A 16,247-nucleotide genomic window follows, 5' to 3' on the forward strand; every position below is an offset into this window, starting at 1 on the left:
GGATGAGGACCTGTTGAAGGGCAGACCAGGAAAGGGATAACTGGGCTATTAAAAAACATTAAAGTAAATTTTAAAAATATAAAACTTTCTTATCTGACATTGATTTAGTCTTGCTAAGTGGCACCTATCAAGAAAAATTTTCACTTCTTTTTTCAGTTTTATAGAATACCGGTTTTTTAAGTACGACACTGTGATTCTTTGGATTTCCTCGTGACTGTTGTTATGTCTCCCTTTTCATTTCTGATTTTGTTCATTTGGACCTTCTCCCTCTGCCTTTTAGTTAGTTTGAATAGGGTTGGTCAATCATGACGATTTTGCCAAAGAGTCAAATTTTTATTTCTTTGATTCTTCATAATGTGAAATTCGTTGTTGATGATGTTTCTATTTTATTGATTTCAGTCCAGAGCTGATTATTAAAAAAAAAATTAAAAACAACTAGATCAAAAGACAAAATATACTAGAGGGCATCTAAACTCACTGTAGCAGCTAAATGTGGTGTGTGTGTGTGCGTATGGAATCTCAGCACTATGGAGGCTGAGACAGGAAGATGTTAAGTTCAAGGCCAGACTAGGCTCTGTAGCCAAGTCATCTCAAAAACCATAAATCATAACAGCCAAATAAAAATTTAAAGGATAGAAAAGGATCTGCCATGCTGATGGGAGGGTCCAAGGTTACCCCAGACTCAGCCTGGGCTATCTTGCCATATGTGGGCTCCTTGAGACCCTGCCTCAAATCCACTGCTCTAACAGAAAAGTTAGACTGATCCTCTTTCTGTTGTAAGAGGCATGCCAATATTAACATCAAACAAAACAGGTTTGTGAGCCATGATATTACCATGAACAAAGAAGGCTACTGAATAATGACATGGCAGCCAAAGGTGTGTGGCCTTCGGGAAGTTCTTAGCCCCAGTACTGGAAGCATGGTACTAAAGAAACACTGGTAAGTCAGACTCTATCAAACTGAAGAGCAGCAACTGCTCTGTGAAAGGTTTAAGTAACATAAAAAAAGAGAGGGTGCAACCTCAATAAGCTTGCAGCTAACAGAGGGGAAGGACTGGGGAGAAAGCTCAGGAGGTGCAGTGATTGCCTTGCATGCCTGAGACTTGAGTTCAATGTGCATGAGTGTGTGTGTGTGCGAGTGCGTGCACATGCTGAGTGCAAACATATATGTGCACACACTCACACACACACACACACACACGCACTCACAGACACACACAAGCACGTGTGCATGCACCTAAAGAACTCCTAAGTGAACCACAGTTAAATAACCCAATCTGAAGATAGACTAGGGATTTGAAGTACTTCACTGAAGAAATAGATTCAGAAAATAATTGAGGAAAAAAAAAAAAAACAGAGGCCAAGGGAAGCTGACTGAGAGCTGCCCTTACAGAGCACTGCACACAGTGGTCACTGTGTACTGCCATGTTGTAACACTGCACATAGTAGGTACTATGGACTGCCTTACACATAGTGGGCACTGTGGTCTGTCACATGGCATCACTGACTGTATACCTAGAAGTCTCTTACGCCCCCAATGGGACACAGTCCAAAGACACCAGTGATGTGACTGTGGCAAACCAAATCATGGCAAACTTTTCCCACATGCTCCCAAGAGCCCACTTAGGTTAACTCAAGCTGGAAACAGGCCAAGAAATCAACCAAGGATTAGAGTGTGCATCAGGCTCCAAGGGTGAACATTTATTTTCTTTTCTTTGTTTTATATTTACACTTTTATTTATCATTATTCAATGTAAGGCAAGCAAGCCACAACGCTCATGGGGAGGTCAGAATACATCTTTTGGGAGTCTGTGCCCTCCTTCCATGGCAGGGTTCAGACTCGATTGTCAGGATCTCTTGAGGACTTTTACCTACTGTCCCTGGACATCACATTTCTTCTCTTCCTTGGTACTGAGAACTGAACCCATGGCCTTATGCACACTGGACAGACACTGTACCACTGAGCCATATTCCCAGACATAGGCATTTCATTTCTAAGGCCAGTCTCAGCCTTGCTCAGTCTGACACTGGGCAGGAAAGGCTAAAAGCCCCTGTTTCCCCAAGACCCCAGAATTCCACCTGTTCCCATAGAGTCTGTCCTTGACTCAGCCCACATCAGGCTTCAACCGACGACTGCCAATGTCTAAGACCCTTCTGTGCCCAGACCTTCCCTCTTGACTGCTGTCCCCCTATGCCACGCCCACCTTCCCCTTCCCACTGCCTGGGATGCTCCTTAAATTCCTTAGGATCGCACTGTTCTATGGTAGCCACGCTTCTCAGGAGAGAGGCCACAACTTTCCAGAAACTTCCTGCAGGATCTGCAGCCTCGGGCTGTGGCCTCTGTGCATGTCTGTTTACCATGCTACTAACAGGGCCAAGATATTGTCCCCAAACTCCACCGAGACCCCTTACCTAGACCCCATGTAAGTACAAACTGTCCCCTTTAGTGCCATGACTAGTTTGAAGCCGCTCCACCACTGTCAGCTCCCAGTTGATTCTAGGTCCAAGACCCTTGAATGCCTGCTGCTGGCCAGTCTGACCTCCATAGTCATGGCTCTGCCCCAGATGGTTAACTCTGGGCTACTGATGCCCTGTTCTGAAATGCATCTGACTTAATGTTTCTGGGACCTCGCTGGATCCCTAACATTATCTGTGACAGAGATCAAAGATGTCTGAAGAGAAGTGCCCTTGTAGCCTCCAGCTCAACACCTGATCTCTAGCTTCCAAAGTCACCCACTCACAGTCTAGGACCTTCCTGCACTTCTGAACACCCCCCACCCCCTGCAGCTCCCAGCAGTGGGGATGTCTGCACTGAGTCTACATATACCACAGGTGCTCACATGGCAGAAGGCAGCCCAGGAACCCAAAGCCTGACAGGTCAATGGTGCCACTTAGGGCAACCCAGGGCCTGAGCCTTGTGTCCTTACCAACCCCCTATCTGTATTTTACTCTACATCCGCTGGATCTGCACTGAAGGGGGGCAGGTCGGCTTGGTCAGGGCTTTCTGGCAATCCTAAACTGCTTCCTGCTTGCCAGGCTGAGGGAACCCTTACATGTGGCCTAGAAACTGGAATTGTGTTAACATTGGCCAGGGTTGGATGCAGCCCATCCTTCTGGACTCTGAACTCTCCCTTTGGTTAGGTTTGGTGGTGCCTGTGTGATTTTAGAGTACCTGCTGTGAGCAAGGCTGGGGGAATCACTGTCCTGAAAGGCTTGTTGATGCATCCAGGTAATGGGAAAAGTCTCATTATGGGCTTCTGTCTGATGGTCAATGAGGTCCAAGACTCCCCATCATTCTGCAAGGAAGAAAAGTATAAGCAAGTCTATCATAGGACTCACACGTATAGTGTGTCCCCTAACTGAAGGGACAGCTGAGCCAGAAGCCCTCCTGTTAAAAAGTGGGAGTGTAGCTCAGTTGGTAGAATCCTCACCTAGCGTGTACAGGGCCTTGAATTTGATCCTCAGCATCACATAAATCAAGTATGGTGGTCCACTAGTAATCTCAGCCCCTGGGAGGTGAAGATGAAGGTTATCCTTGGCTACACAGCAAGTCAACACCAGCGTGGGCTGCATCAGACCAGATCTCAAGAGGAAAAAAAGAAAGGAGGAGGAAGAGGAGGAAGAAGAAGATAAGGAGGAGGTGAATGTGCAGCAGCAGGCACCCTCATCCCAGGGTAAGACCTATCAGCTCCCTGGGAATCCAGGTCCACCTACCACCTTTCTGATGCCACCCCTATTATCTGTGGTCCCTACATTAAGCACAAATACAGGACATCCGTGAACAAAAAGGATTAAGGGCCCCCAGCCAGGGAAGCATGACAGTGAGCACTCCACTTATTTCAGAACACAGTTCCTCCCCACCCAGGTAGGACCGACATCAGGCATTCACTTTCCTGCCAAGGCTGGAGGCCAGGGCCCATGTCCAGAGGGAGGGGCTGATCATAACAAATCCCAGCCCGAGAGCCAAAGCCTGATCATGCAAGTTGTGGAAGCTAGGCACTTTGCAGGGTAGAAACTGAGGAACAGTCGCTGAAGGGGCTGTGGAGATCACATCCACCCTTTAGCTGTGGGGCCCTGGCCATAGCAGATTTGCTGACTTCATTGTTATCTGTCAGAATTGACTTCAGACCTCAGGGTAAATTCCTCAAGAGCCCAAGAAACAAGAGGTATAGAGTTAGGAGACCAGAGGCCAGGGGTTACCCAGGATCTTGGACATTCTGTTGGGGCAGTGGGGCCATAGAACAGCACGGTTCCAGGTAGGAGTACCAGCCAGCAGGTTCCCAGGGCTGGGCTTGCAGGTCCCTGGAGAAGGTGGACCATGAATACTTTGTCTTTTAAGTACTCTCAAGGCCACTGGGAAGCCAGGACACATGAGAGTTAGGGGGGAGGGGTGATCACCAGTGATCCTTGGGGGCAGAAGGAGAGGGGAGAGCAGCCCTTTTGGGGACAGCTAATGAAACCCAGGCTCCACTGAGTCACAGAGTCCAAGGTTGACTGCCCACCTACTACACACAGGACATAGCAGCCAAAGCAGGCATAGCTCCTGCTCCAAGGCTTGAAACCCCTCAGCCACTTGTGTTCAGGGTCACTAGCTCTCATCCCCACCCCCAAAATGACAGAAGGGCCCATGAACCAGCCCTGAAGTTCATTGACCACCAAAGTTTCAGACAGCCCACCTTAAACCTTCCAGAAACACCAGGCCCAGCCACTCCACCCTTTATACCCAGTCCTTGGAAATTCTGAGCTACATCCTCCACTGAGAGTCCAAACTGGATGGTCGGTCCTGGCTCACCCTGACCACAGCTGGGACCCCTCCAAGATCATGGCTCAGTCATAGGAGAGAATTCCTACTTCTGGGGTGGATATCTTTCCCAAACTCTCCCCAGTTTTTATCTGATGACACACAGCTGCCAAGCCAAAGGGACTGGGAAGACACCAGCCCATCCCCTGGGGAATGTCACACCTGACCCACATGGTCCCAGCAGTCAGGGACAGGTAGTCTGGATGGGCTGATCAATATGTACACTCCTATATCTTTATGAATGAGACCTAGCAAACTAAGGGTTTGGGGCTTCTTGCCTGTGACAGGAATAAGAACTCAAGCATAAAGAACATCTAGAAGCACCTGCTAAAACCCGTCAACCCTACACAAAAGCCTACTTCTTCACTGTGCAGGATTCTGGGCTACCTCTCTCTGAACCAGTGGTTCTTAACCTGTGAACCCCTTAGAGTCGAACAACCCTTTCACTGGGGTCACCTAAGACTTCTGGAAAACATAGATATTTGCATTATGATTCATAACAGTAGCAAAATTACAGTTATGAAATAGCAAAAAAAAAAATAAAAATAATACAACATGAGGAAGTGTATTAAAGGGTCACAGCACTAGGAAAGTCAAAAACCACTGCTCTAGACACAGGGCTCTAAGACTAGAACTGGCTCGGGGTCCACTCCATAGCCAAGCCTAGGTCCAGGCAGGCTACTGGCAGGCTACTGTCCAGGGTTTGGCCACACCAATGGATGTGGAAGGCAAGAGTCTGAGCTGGACGTGAGAATGGACAATCATACACTTGTCCAGCTGTAGGTTCCGCTTTCCTGACCCGCCAGCGGGACCTGGAGCTTATCACTGTGATTGCTGGAGGAACAATGGCGCTCACACACTTAACTCCCCGTCAGGGCTATCTCGGCTGTCAAAGCTGTTTGTTCAATGCATTCGCTCTCCCAAGTCAAAGGACAAAAACACTATTGAGCTGTGATTTCCTACCAATCAAGTTTGTTGCAGAAGGTGGGCCCTAATGCCCTCCTGTGACCACTCCCCAACAGGATGGAACCATCGACCCAGGCAAAGGCAGTGCCACTCCCTAGAGCTACCTTCTTGCCACAGGTGTATGCAACCTAGAAGATCCTGGAAGGCACAGCTCTGAGCCACACATACGTGTGCATGTATGTGCACACAGTCCTGAAGATTGTTAGACATGCACAACCAGCCAAACAAGCCACACAAGGCTCCTAGACACATGGGGTCATAAGCTCCTTCTACACGACTGTTTTGTGTTAGGGTCTATCCTGAGTCCCTCCTCACCCACCCAAGCCCAGCTGTGGATATGTAGGCAGAGCTAGGACAAGCTCCATTGGTGTCACCCTGGGTTAACAGGATGGGTATTCTCTGAGCCAACTGAGAATAGCATCTAGGAGCTCCCAGGATATGAGGTGGGGGACCAGAGGAGATATGCTAGGCCAGGGTAGGGGGCTTGGCCTAGCTTGACTGTGAGATACAGGCCCATTTGAGAACGCAGACTTAAGCAAGGCAGAGACGATACCAAACCTGCAACAAACACAGATACAAGGCTGGCCCTGGTTCCTGCAGGGTTCCAAGGGCCACTGCTCAGCATTCACTGTCCCAGGAGTGACCCAAACCACCATCAGGAGATCCCTATCCCTCACCCCAGGCTCCCAATGGAACTGGATGGACTCAGAGACTTGTTGGATTCCACCTCATCTCACCCACCCAAACTTTAACCCCAATTCTGGCCCTCAACCTGACCTTTGTCCTAGCATGCACTCTCACCTTTGCCTCCTGACTCTCATATTCCTGGGAACCCATATCCCAAATAGGTTTAGCCAGTCGTCCGAGGGTACCCAAAGATCACTCAACCCATCGAGATGCTGCAAAAGTGGGTAACCTCACCCACAGAACAAGAGTACAGCACTCAGCAAACAGTGCATGGAGCCACCTACCTTCCACCCCCACCCCATCCCACCCCCACCTCCACCCAGTATACTGTAGCAGGACCTCTCCCCCAGTGGTTTTCCTGGAAGGGAAACTCACAATAAGTAAAGTAGACACAGAAAATAAGTGTCTCTGGTCAGGTACCAGAATCCAGGTTGGAAACTGGATTGTCTGACAGGATCAGGAAGAGGCCCAGCCTCCCTGACATCCCTCTGGACCAGCCTCATCTCAGGCTCCCAGGTGTGTGGTTGATGGTGTCCACAATGATCTGGAAGTTAGGACAAGCTATGGCAGGACCCATCCTGGCCCTCAGGACAGCCAGATGCAGGAAGTGTTTGTGGGCCCCTGGAGTGCAATGTGTCAGGCCCCTACTGGGAGTGGGAAGATAATGGGGCCACAACCATTGCAGAATTTTCCAAAGTCTGAGTCCTGATAAAGCAGAACCCAATATCCTGTTTGGCCACTGCTGTGCCAGGCAGGCGGTGGTGATCACAGGCCTGGAGTATGGGACACAAGTGGGCGCAGCAGGGGGAGGGCACAACACCCCTATATAAGCTTTGGAGAGCTAGACATTCAGTCACAGCAGAGGCAGCAGCAAGACTGCCTGAGAGCCCAGCAGGAGAAGACCAGGGCTGGTGGGCACCTCTCTGCTCCAGGAGTGCCACCATGCTCAGGGTCCAACAGCTGCTGTTGTTGCTGCTCTTCGGGGGACCCCTAATCGATGCTGGTGAGTAGGCAGTGGGCAGTGGCCAGGGTGGTCTGAGTACCCAATGCCTTCCATGGGTCTCTGTGCATGTTAAAGTCCTCAGGTCTTCTTGCCTCATTGACTCTGCCTGAGGCTAGCCATCTGAACACTGATGAATAGGAGGCAGGAGGGGCCCAGCAAAGTGCTCAAACCCATTCACCTCCTGTGATCTGGGTATGGTATGGCTCATCTAGAACTGGGAATGGGGGATTCCCTCTTGCACAGTCTCAGCAATTTTGGTGACAGCTAAGCAACAGGACACACCTGATACTCCTTTTCTCTACCCCTTTCTTGGCTCTGGCCCTGAGAGCTCTCTGAGAGGCTGAGGTATGTGGGGGCAGCCACATGTGTCACCCCAACAGAGTTGCATCTTTGGTGCTGGAGCCCAAGTTCCCCAGGGCAGAATTCAGCTCCACTAGTTTTCACCTCACTCACTAACAAAACTGTATGGCTGGCTCCAGGTCTCAACTTCCCCTTCTGTAAATGTGGGAAGACATCTTGTGCCACCGCAGCCCACATCTCTGTATGCCAATCAGAGCTATCAGGGGCCTCTCCTGGCGGGGATAGACCATATAGAGCCCACTCGTAGAGCATACCCAGACTAGTGCTAGGTGAGTCTCAGACTTGAAATAATGTGATGCTCCTCCCACCAGGCTTCTCTGCTTCTCTCTCCAGCGACCTCCTCCCCATGATATAGCCTCCTGTCCACACCAAAGGTTGCTCTGAAAAACCATAAAGCAAGGTCTATGGGTCCTACCAGGTCACCTGGGACCCTGTCTTGCCCCTTATCCAGTGTGCCTGGCAGGAAAAGAAGGGGAGGGGGCTGACTGGACCCAGGTCCCTTTGGCCATTAGCCAGGAATAGGAGAGTAAGCCACAGGAGGGCCTAATGGAAAAGGCCTAGAGGGAGCCAAGCCTGGGTTCTGGGGAACTGTGTTGGGCTACAGGAAGCTGGAGAAACAGAGCTGTTCCTATAACAGCATTTGAGCATCACCTCTGCGCAGCCTAGCGGGAGGGCAGAGGTGGAGGAGTATGAGGTCAGACTCAGGTGGGGAGGAGATGGAGATGCCCGAGGGGTGGGATTAACTGGAGACAGGAGAGACCACCAAACAAGCCCAAGAGTCCCCATTGGCAATGGCTGAGATGCAGGTGGTCCCTGTAGGAGGGGCAGTGATGCTGATGGTCTCCTGGATATCTTCACAAGGACCTCAGTTAGAGGCCAGCTCAGAGAAAAACAGGGAAGCCAGACTCAGGCTGGGGTCAGGGAAAGGGAAGGCTTGTCAGGAGAAGGAGCTGCTACATGAGACAGGAGCCCCTTAGGAACACAATAGACAAAAGAATGAGGGATAGAGCCAGACCCAGGACTGGGATCAAGAGGGCCAGGAGCTGAGTCTGTGCCATTCACATCACATGAAATGGGGTGGCCCCCCCAGTGTCTCTGGAAGATAGAGAAATCTAAGCTACAGAGGGTGTTGCTCAGGGAGCCTGGCCCGTTCTCCATACCCTTAACGATCGTTAGACAGGGGCAGATGCTACTGACTTCCCTAGACATTACTTTAGATCTTGCATTCCCACTGCCTGTTAAGTCCTCAGGAAGTAATGCATGGGCATCCACCAGGCTGGGGCTCAGAGGACAAACCCATCAGGGATGATGGTGTGGTGAACCAGCTTGAGATAACAGTCCCAACCATACAGATCAGGACACCACCTCCTTTGCCAGTCTAAGTCTCTGGAAGCGGAAACTTCCAACAACATACGAGATATGAGAGCCATCAGCAACTGCATCCCTGTTGACACAGAGTACCAGAGGCCCAGTGGTCCAGTGTGCAGGAAGGAAGGAGCTTTTGTGTCTCAAAACACACACACACACACACACACACACACACACACACACACACACACAGCATGCAGGCCCTGGGGGGGGGGTGCTGTGGTCTTGGGTTTCCACAAGGAAGATCAACGATAAAAGCTATGGTTCAGGCTTCAGCCAGTTCTCATCCAAGGCACTAGCTGGGGGGTTGGTATTTGGGAACTGTGACCTCTATGCCTATCCCTGTCCTGATTAGAGTGGCCATAGGAACTATGCCGGGGGATGCTGAGTTGTAGCTTCCTGCCTTACAGGTGCCTGGACTGGAGATGTCACAGACTCCAACACTAAGGATAACCTGCAATCCTGTAAGGCCCAAAGAGAAGGCAGAGCCCAGGCCAGAGCTGGGTGGGCATGTGGGATTGAGGCTATGGTGGGCTCTCTAGGGCCACAGCTTCTTGACCAGGCTGCCCCAGACATGCCCTGCCTGGACATAGGAAATGAGACTGAGAGTGTTTTTTGGTTTTTGGTTTTTTGTTTGTTTGTTTGTTTTTGTTTTTGCAGCCCCAGAAAAGGGTTGGTGTTCCACGTGGGGAGCTGGCCACTTTTCCACCTTTGATGGTCATGAGTATAATTTCAAAGGGATGTGCAATTACATCTTTACGGCCACCTGTGGGGATGACTTGCCCATGACTTTTAGCATCCAGTTGCGGAGAGATAGGGATGGGAACATCTCCCGGATCATCATGGAACTTGGGGCCTCTGTGGTTACTGTGAACAAGGAAACCATCTCTGTCAGGGACATTGGGTAAGTTGGGCAGAGCAACCAGGGTAGGGGACAGAAGGGACAGCTGCTAACTTGTCTTACCCACAGGGTTGTTAGCCTGCCTTACACCAGCAATGGCCTTCAGATCACACCATATGGCCAGAGCGTGCAGCTGGTGGCCAAGCAGCTGGAGCTGGAGTTAGTCGTCATGTGGGGTCCAGATGCCCATCTTATGGTGAGATCCATGAGCTGACAAACAGCATTCAGGAAGGGCCCTGCTCAAAGTGAGGCCCAGGAGCCCTGACTGGTAGGACAGCACTGGCCGCTGGCCAGCAACCCAAGTGGACTTGAGCTTAGATAGCAGCTCAGTTTCCCCATTTGAAAAGGAGAAAGATTCAGCCAGGAAAGAACCACATGCCCTGCTCCCAGGAAGGGCAGGGTGGTGAGGGGGAGGGCCTGGAACCTTGAAGCAAGAGGCTAAGGGCTCTCCAGCCAGGGTGGGGAACTCCTTATGCATTCCCACAGGGACTGACAGTACCATCCCACAGGTCCTGGTAGAGGAGAAGTACATGGGCAAGCTCTGTGGACTGTGTGGGAACTTTGATGGAAAGATAGACAATGAATTTCTGAGTGAGGATGGTAAGCTGGATGGGGTGGGTGGTCAGGCCCCTTTGTAGTCAGTTCCACATGCTCATCTCTGTCCTATGCCCCTAGGCAAACTTCTGGAACCCCATAAGTATGCTACACTTCAGAAGCTAGATGATCCCAATGAGATCTGTGCCTATGAAGCCATCCCTAGCCCAACCATCCTGAAGACCAGATACGTATGTGAGGTGGTCCATAACCCAGGGTCAGAATGTGGCAGACACAAAGGGGCTATGTAAGGGTGTCTGGGGCCAATGCCACCCCCACAACTGGCCTCCCAAGCCCTGGGTATAATACAAGATATGGCTTCGCCCATATGACCTTGAGTGGCTCTCTATTCAGGCCCAGATCTGCAACCAGTTACTGACCCTGGTGTCCCCTGGGTGTGACGTGCCAAAGGAGACACTGATGCTGAGCTGCCAGGCAGACATGGCTGACTGTGCCCAGCCAGGCCAGCCGAACTGCAGCTGTGCCACACTGTCTGAGTACTCCCGCCGATGCAGTATGACTGGCCAGCCTGTCCGAAACTGGAGGACCCCCGGACTCTGCCGTGAGTTCCAGGCAGGGTGAAAGGGAAAACAGTTTTGAGAAGTGGAGAAGCTAAGCAAAAACTAAAGTAGAAACTCAGGAAGGCAGGCAGGATTTTCTTACCAGATTCCATGCCTGTTGCCTGCAGCCATGAGCCAGTGCCCCGCCAACCAAGTATACCAGGAGTGCGGCGAGGTCTGCGTCAAGACTTGCTCCAACCCACAACACAGTTGCTCTGGCTTCTGCACCTTTGGCTGCTTCTGCCCCCATGGTGAGGATATCTACCAGCATCCACTTTCCCCAAAACTCACACTCTGTTCCAGCTTGGTCTAGACATTCTATATCTGAGTCCCAGGTCCAGGTCTTCTTATCTTTTGACCCCAAAACTTCCAGGAAACCCAGGGCTCCATGCAGAGTGAGCAGTGGGGAACAGAGGTGGGCTTTGAGTTGTTCAAGGCGCCTTCCCCAGGGCTGGCAGGGATGAAGGAGGGGCAGAGCCCAGAACAGATGAACAGCCAGCTGAGGAGTCCCCACAGTCATAGGCTGCCTAAGGAACATCCGTGCCACCTGAGCCCATGCCCTTAGGTACACTGCTTGACGATATATCTGGAAACAACTCCTGTGTGCCAGTCAACCAGTGCCCCTGCATGCTCAATGGTATGGTCTATGGCCCTGGGGAGATCACAAGGACAGCCTGCCAAACCTGGTGAGTATAGAAAACAAGTTCTGCTGGCATAGAGCCCAGGAAGGGATCCTGTCTACCTTGGGCTTCACAGTCCCCTGGGGACTAACCCCAATGTTCACTTGCAGCCAGTGTACCATGGGCCACTGGATGTGCACAAAGCAACCATGTCCTGGCCACTGCTCCCTAGAAGGTGGCTCCTTTGTCACCACGTTCGATGCCAGACCCTACCGCTTCCATGGCACCTGCACCTACACTCTTCTCCAGGTAAGAGGAGCCCTGGGGCTGGGGGAAAGGGAACAGTCCATCCATGCCTGACCTATTCACCTTCCCAGAGCCCACAGCTTCCAAATGAAGGAACCCTCATGGCTGTGTATGACAAGTCGGGTTACTCACACTCAGAGACCTCCCTAGTCTCTATCATCTACCTGTCCAAGAAGGTAAGGCTGCCTGCCCTGAGTCAAGCACATGCGATGTCCCCCTGTCTGCAGGCTGGCATCTGGCTCCTGCTTCTCTTACTTCCTATTTCCACTCCTCTGTCTCTCCAGGACAAAATTGTCATCTCAGAGGATGAAGTGATCACCAACAACGGGGACACCAAATTGCTGCCATACAAGACACGTAAGTCCTTCTGGGGCCAGCACTGAGAACTTTGTGTTGCTGTGTCTTTGGAGTATGACATCAGGGACAGCTTTCTTAGCCCTGAAATCTTGCAGACAACATCACCATCTTCAGGCAGACATCTACCCACCTCCAGATGGCTACCACCTTCGGGCTGGAGCTTGTGTTCCAGATGCAGCCTATCTTCCAGGTGTATATTACAGTCGGGCCCCAGTTCAAAGGCCAGACCAGAGGTGAGCACTGTCCTGCTGGTCACCCCCAGAGTCAGCCTGGCTGTCTCCTCTCCACTGCAACTAAATGCAGAGAGGACCCACAAGTGCCTTATACTGGCTCTCCACATCCAGGGAACCTGTGGTTCCAGCCATATAAGGCCAGTGATAATTAATCCAAGGGGCACAGCCGGAGAGGGGAGAGCTTTTGGGTATATGGAGGAACTAGACAGGAGGACCAGGACTCAGTTGCTCACAAACCCTGCCCACACAGGGCTCTGTGGCAATTTCAACGGAGACACAACGGATGATTTCACAACCAGCATGGGTATTGATGAAGGCACTGCCTCGCTCTTTGTGGACTCCTGGCGTGCGGGGAACTGTCCAGCTGCCCTAGAGCGTGAGACGGACCCCTGCTCCATGAGCCAGCTCAACAGTGAGTGCCCTGCACCCCCACCTTCAGCCATCTAAGCCTGCTGGGTTGTGAACAGGGTACCCACAACTATACCTGTTGTCTCCAGAGGTGTGTGCAGAGACCCACTGTTCCATGCTGCTGAGGAAGGGCAGTGTGTTTGAGACGTGCCACAGTGTGGTGAACCCCCAGCCCTTCTACAAGGTGAGTCCAGTGGGCACTTGAGGAGCTGGGGGGACATGGGAGCAGCAGATGTAGTCCTAGACATCTGAGTCCCACCCTCCCCACAGAGATGTGTGTACCAAGCCTGCAACTATGAGGAGACCTTCCCTCACATCTGTTCTGCACTGGGGGCCTATGCCCATGCCTGCTCCTCCCGTGGCATCCTGCTCTGGGGCTGGAGGAACAGCGTGGACAACTGCAGTGAGTGTTGACTGTAGTGTGAGGGTGGAACAATCAGAAGAGGCGGGGTTGTAGGCATAGAAGTGATGTGAGCCTCAACCACAACAGGGTCTCATGGTCAGCATGAGGGGCTCTATGCTCTGCTCAGGGATTCCTCTGTCTGCTAGTCTCCAAATCCCCAAGCCCTAGACCCTCCCCACACACAGCTTCCTGTCCTGAGGACCTGGCACCTACATTCCCACAGCTGTGCCTTGCACTGGCAACCGCACGTTCAGCTACAATAGCAAGGCCTGTGATCGCACCTGCCTGTCTCTGTCGGACCGTGAGACAGAGTGTCATGAGAGTCCTGTGCCAGTGGATGGCTGCAACTGTCCCGAGGGCACCTATCTGAACCACAAGGCAGAATGTGTGCCCAAGGCCCAGTGCCCCTGTCTGCTGGACAACTACAAGTTTGTCCAGGCTGATCAGTCCACCATGATCAACGGGGTCATATGGTACGGAGGGAAGGGCTGGGCAAAGCCTGGTAAGGGAAGAGCCTGTCCACCTGTGTGCTTATGTGCCCTCGCCCCTTTCTTATAGCTACTGCATCAATGGGCACCTGAGCTGTCCTCGGCAAGCTGAGATGTTCTTTGGTAAGTGCATACCAGGAAATGGCCACAAGACGCTGTGGAGAAGCCCCCACACCACCTGGTGTCCCCCACCCCCAGTCCACCTGACCTGTCTTCTTCTCTGCAGCATCTTCTTGCCCTGAGCCCAAGACCTTCCAGTCCTGCAGCCAGTCATCAGAGGACAAGTTTGGAGCTGCATGTGCCCCCACGTGCCAGATGCTGGCCACAGGCATTGCCTGTGTAAGGAGCAGGGTGGAGCCAGTACACGGCAGGACCATGCTGTGCCCAGTGTCCCTCTAGTTATGGCTCTGACTTAATAGCTAGTGCTGGGGGTTGAGTCAGAAGCTGGTTGGTAGGTAGGTAGGTAGGGAACAGGGTGCTTGTCTATGGAATTCTTTGAGCACATGGACTGGCTCCCAGCTTAGGAACTACAGCCTTCCCTGTGCACATGGCAGTCCCCCACATACACACACACTTGAAACCTTATCAGAAGGGTGGATTCTCCAGGAGTAAAACTCAGCTGCCCACAGAGACCCTAGAGAAGGCTGGACAAAAGAAAAGACACGGATAGTCTCAAGGGGGCTGGAGCTGGGATAGCAGAGTGCTAAGGAGCTACTAACCCTGCCTCCCCACCAGGTCCCCACCAAGTGCGAATCCGGCTGCGTCTGTCCTAAGGGACTCTATGAAAACAGTGATGGGCAGTGTGTGCCTGCAGAGGAATGCCCATGTGACTATGCAGGGGTGTCCTACCCTGGTGGTTCTGAGCTTCATACAGACTGTAAGACCTGGTAGGTCATGGAAACCCAGACCCCTAAGGCCATCTGGGCAAAGACTCCCAGTAAGTAAGTTGTCCCAGGGTAGGGCTCCCAGAGGTGGGGAATCCTAGTGACACAGTCCAGTCCATCTCCCTGTGTGAAATGACTACCTCTAACCACTCACTTCCATCTTCCCAGCACCTGCTCACAGGGAAGGTGGACCTGCCAGCTTAGCACACAATGTCCCTCCACCTGTGTCCTCTATGGCGAAGGCCACATCATAACTTTTGACGGACAACGCTTTGTGTTTGACGGAAACTGCGAATACACGTTGGCCACGGTAACCCCTGAGCCCGGGGCCAAAGGCTGAAAAGGAACCAGAGTGGGGACCATAAGGGCTTCTTCTCAACACCCTTTCCCTGCAGGATGACTGTGGTACCAACAGCTCACAGCCTACCTTCAAGATTCTGACAGAGAATGTCATCTGTGGGAAGTCAGGGGTCACCTGCTCCAGAGCCATCAAGATCTTCCTGGGCGTACGTGGCTGTGCCGTCTAGGGTGGGAGAGGGCTGGCTGTATTGATCATCAGCTCCCAGGTCTCCTCAGCTTCTACCTTTACTGAACACCTTCCCACCATCCCTTCTCATTTGTATGACAGGAAGAGGCCAGAGATCATTGGCCAGCTGGGTGGTTTCACACTCAGAACTAGTGGCCGGGGGTCTCCAACAGGTTCCCAGGGGTGTATAGCATATCATGGGCAGAAAGAAAACTGCTCTCCAGGAAGCTGAATCTGTCTCCACATGTCTAGAGCCTTCTGTCCAGAACTGGTTCCCAATAGTTACTCCTATACATGACTTTCATTGTTGTTTTGAGACAGGGTCTCATGTAGCCAGGGCTGGTCTCAAGTTTATCATGTATTTTAGGCTGGCTTCGAGCTGATCCTTACAAAGATGGAAATCTATTATTTTTGGATTACACCTCTCCCTTCCAAATCATCGACTGATCTGGGTACCAGGGTGGGCAGGAAAAGAAAGCAAGTGATGACAACCCTTCTCCCAACAGGGGCTATCCATCACAATGGCAGATGGTAACTACACAGTCAGTGGGGAAGAGCCCCTGGTGCACCTGCAAGTGAAGCCTAGCCCCCTGAATCTTGTCCTGGACATAGACATCCCTGGAAGGCTCAACCTGACACTTGTGTGGAACAAGCACATGAGTGTCTCTATCAAGATCCGCCGCGCTACCCAGGTACTCACTGCACACTTGCCAGTGAACCAAGGTCCCGGCTGGTTTCTGGGTGAGGGGGTCCACCATAAAGCCTGCATGACTCCCCAGCAAC

General features: G+C 51.8%; 1 protein-coding gene across 1 annotated transcript in view; it reads left to right on the forward strand.

Moving 5' to 3' along the window:
• Positions 1-7,395: 7,395 nt before the first annotated feature.
• The window catches only part of MUC6 (mucin 6, oligomeric mucus/gel-forming), a gene marked incomplete at both ends in the record, with an annotated part of 29,426 nt that continues 20,574 nt past the window's right edge, over positions 7,396-16,247 (forward strand). The window contains 23 exons of the mRNA XM_080912973.1: positions 7,396-7,456; positions 9,595-9,648; positions 9,845-10,088; positions 10,155-10,281; positions 10,595-10,685; positions 10,761-10,870; positions 11,034-11,241; positions 11,368-11,490; positions 11,805-11,925; positions 12,030-12,168; positions 12,237-12,341; positions 12,450-12,522; positions 12,618-12,755; positions 13,006-13,167; positions 13,253-13,347; positions 13,434-13,566; positions 13,790-14,039; positions 14,125-14,177; positions 14,281-14,393; positions 14,790-14,941; positions 15,107-15,248; positions 15,334-15,444; positions 15,971-16,156. Of these exons, the coding sequence (XP_080769099.1) occupies positions 7,396-7,456; positions 9,595-9,648; positions 9,845-10,088; positions 10,155-10,281; positions 10,595-10,685; positions 10,761-10,870; positions 11,034-11,241; positions 11,368-11,490; positions 11,805-11,925; positions 12,030-12,168; positions 12,237-12,341; positions 12,450-12,522; positions 12,618-12,755; positions 13,006-13,167; positions 13,253-13,347; positions 13,434-13,566; positions 13,790-14,039; positions 14,125-14,177; positions 14,281-14,393; positions 14,790-14,941; positions 15,107-15,248; positions 15,334-15,444; positions 15,971-16,156 (2,991 nt within the window). The remainder of the gene's footprint in view (positions 7,457-9,594; positions 9,649-9,844; positions 10,089-10,154; positions 10,282-10,594; positions 10,686-10,760; positions 10,871-11,033; positions 11,242-11,367; positions 11,491-11,804; positions 11,926-12,029; positions 12,169-12,236; positions 12,342-12,449; positions 12,523-12,617; positions 12,756-13,005; positions 13,168-13,252; positions 13,348-13,433; positions 13,567-13,789; positions 14,040-14,124; positions 14,178-14,280; positions 14,394-14,789; positions 14,942-15,106; positions 15,249-15,333; positions 15,445-15,970; positions 16,157-16,247) is intronic.

The sequence above is a fragment of the Micromys minutus genome (assembly GCF_963924665.1).
Source record: "Micromys minutus genome assembly, chromosome: 2".
Taxonomy (NCBI): Eukaryota; Metazoa; Chordata; class Mammalia; order Rodentia; family Muridae; genus Micromys; species Micromys minutus.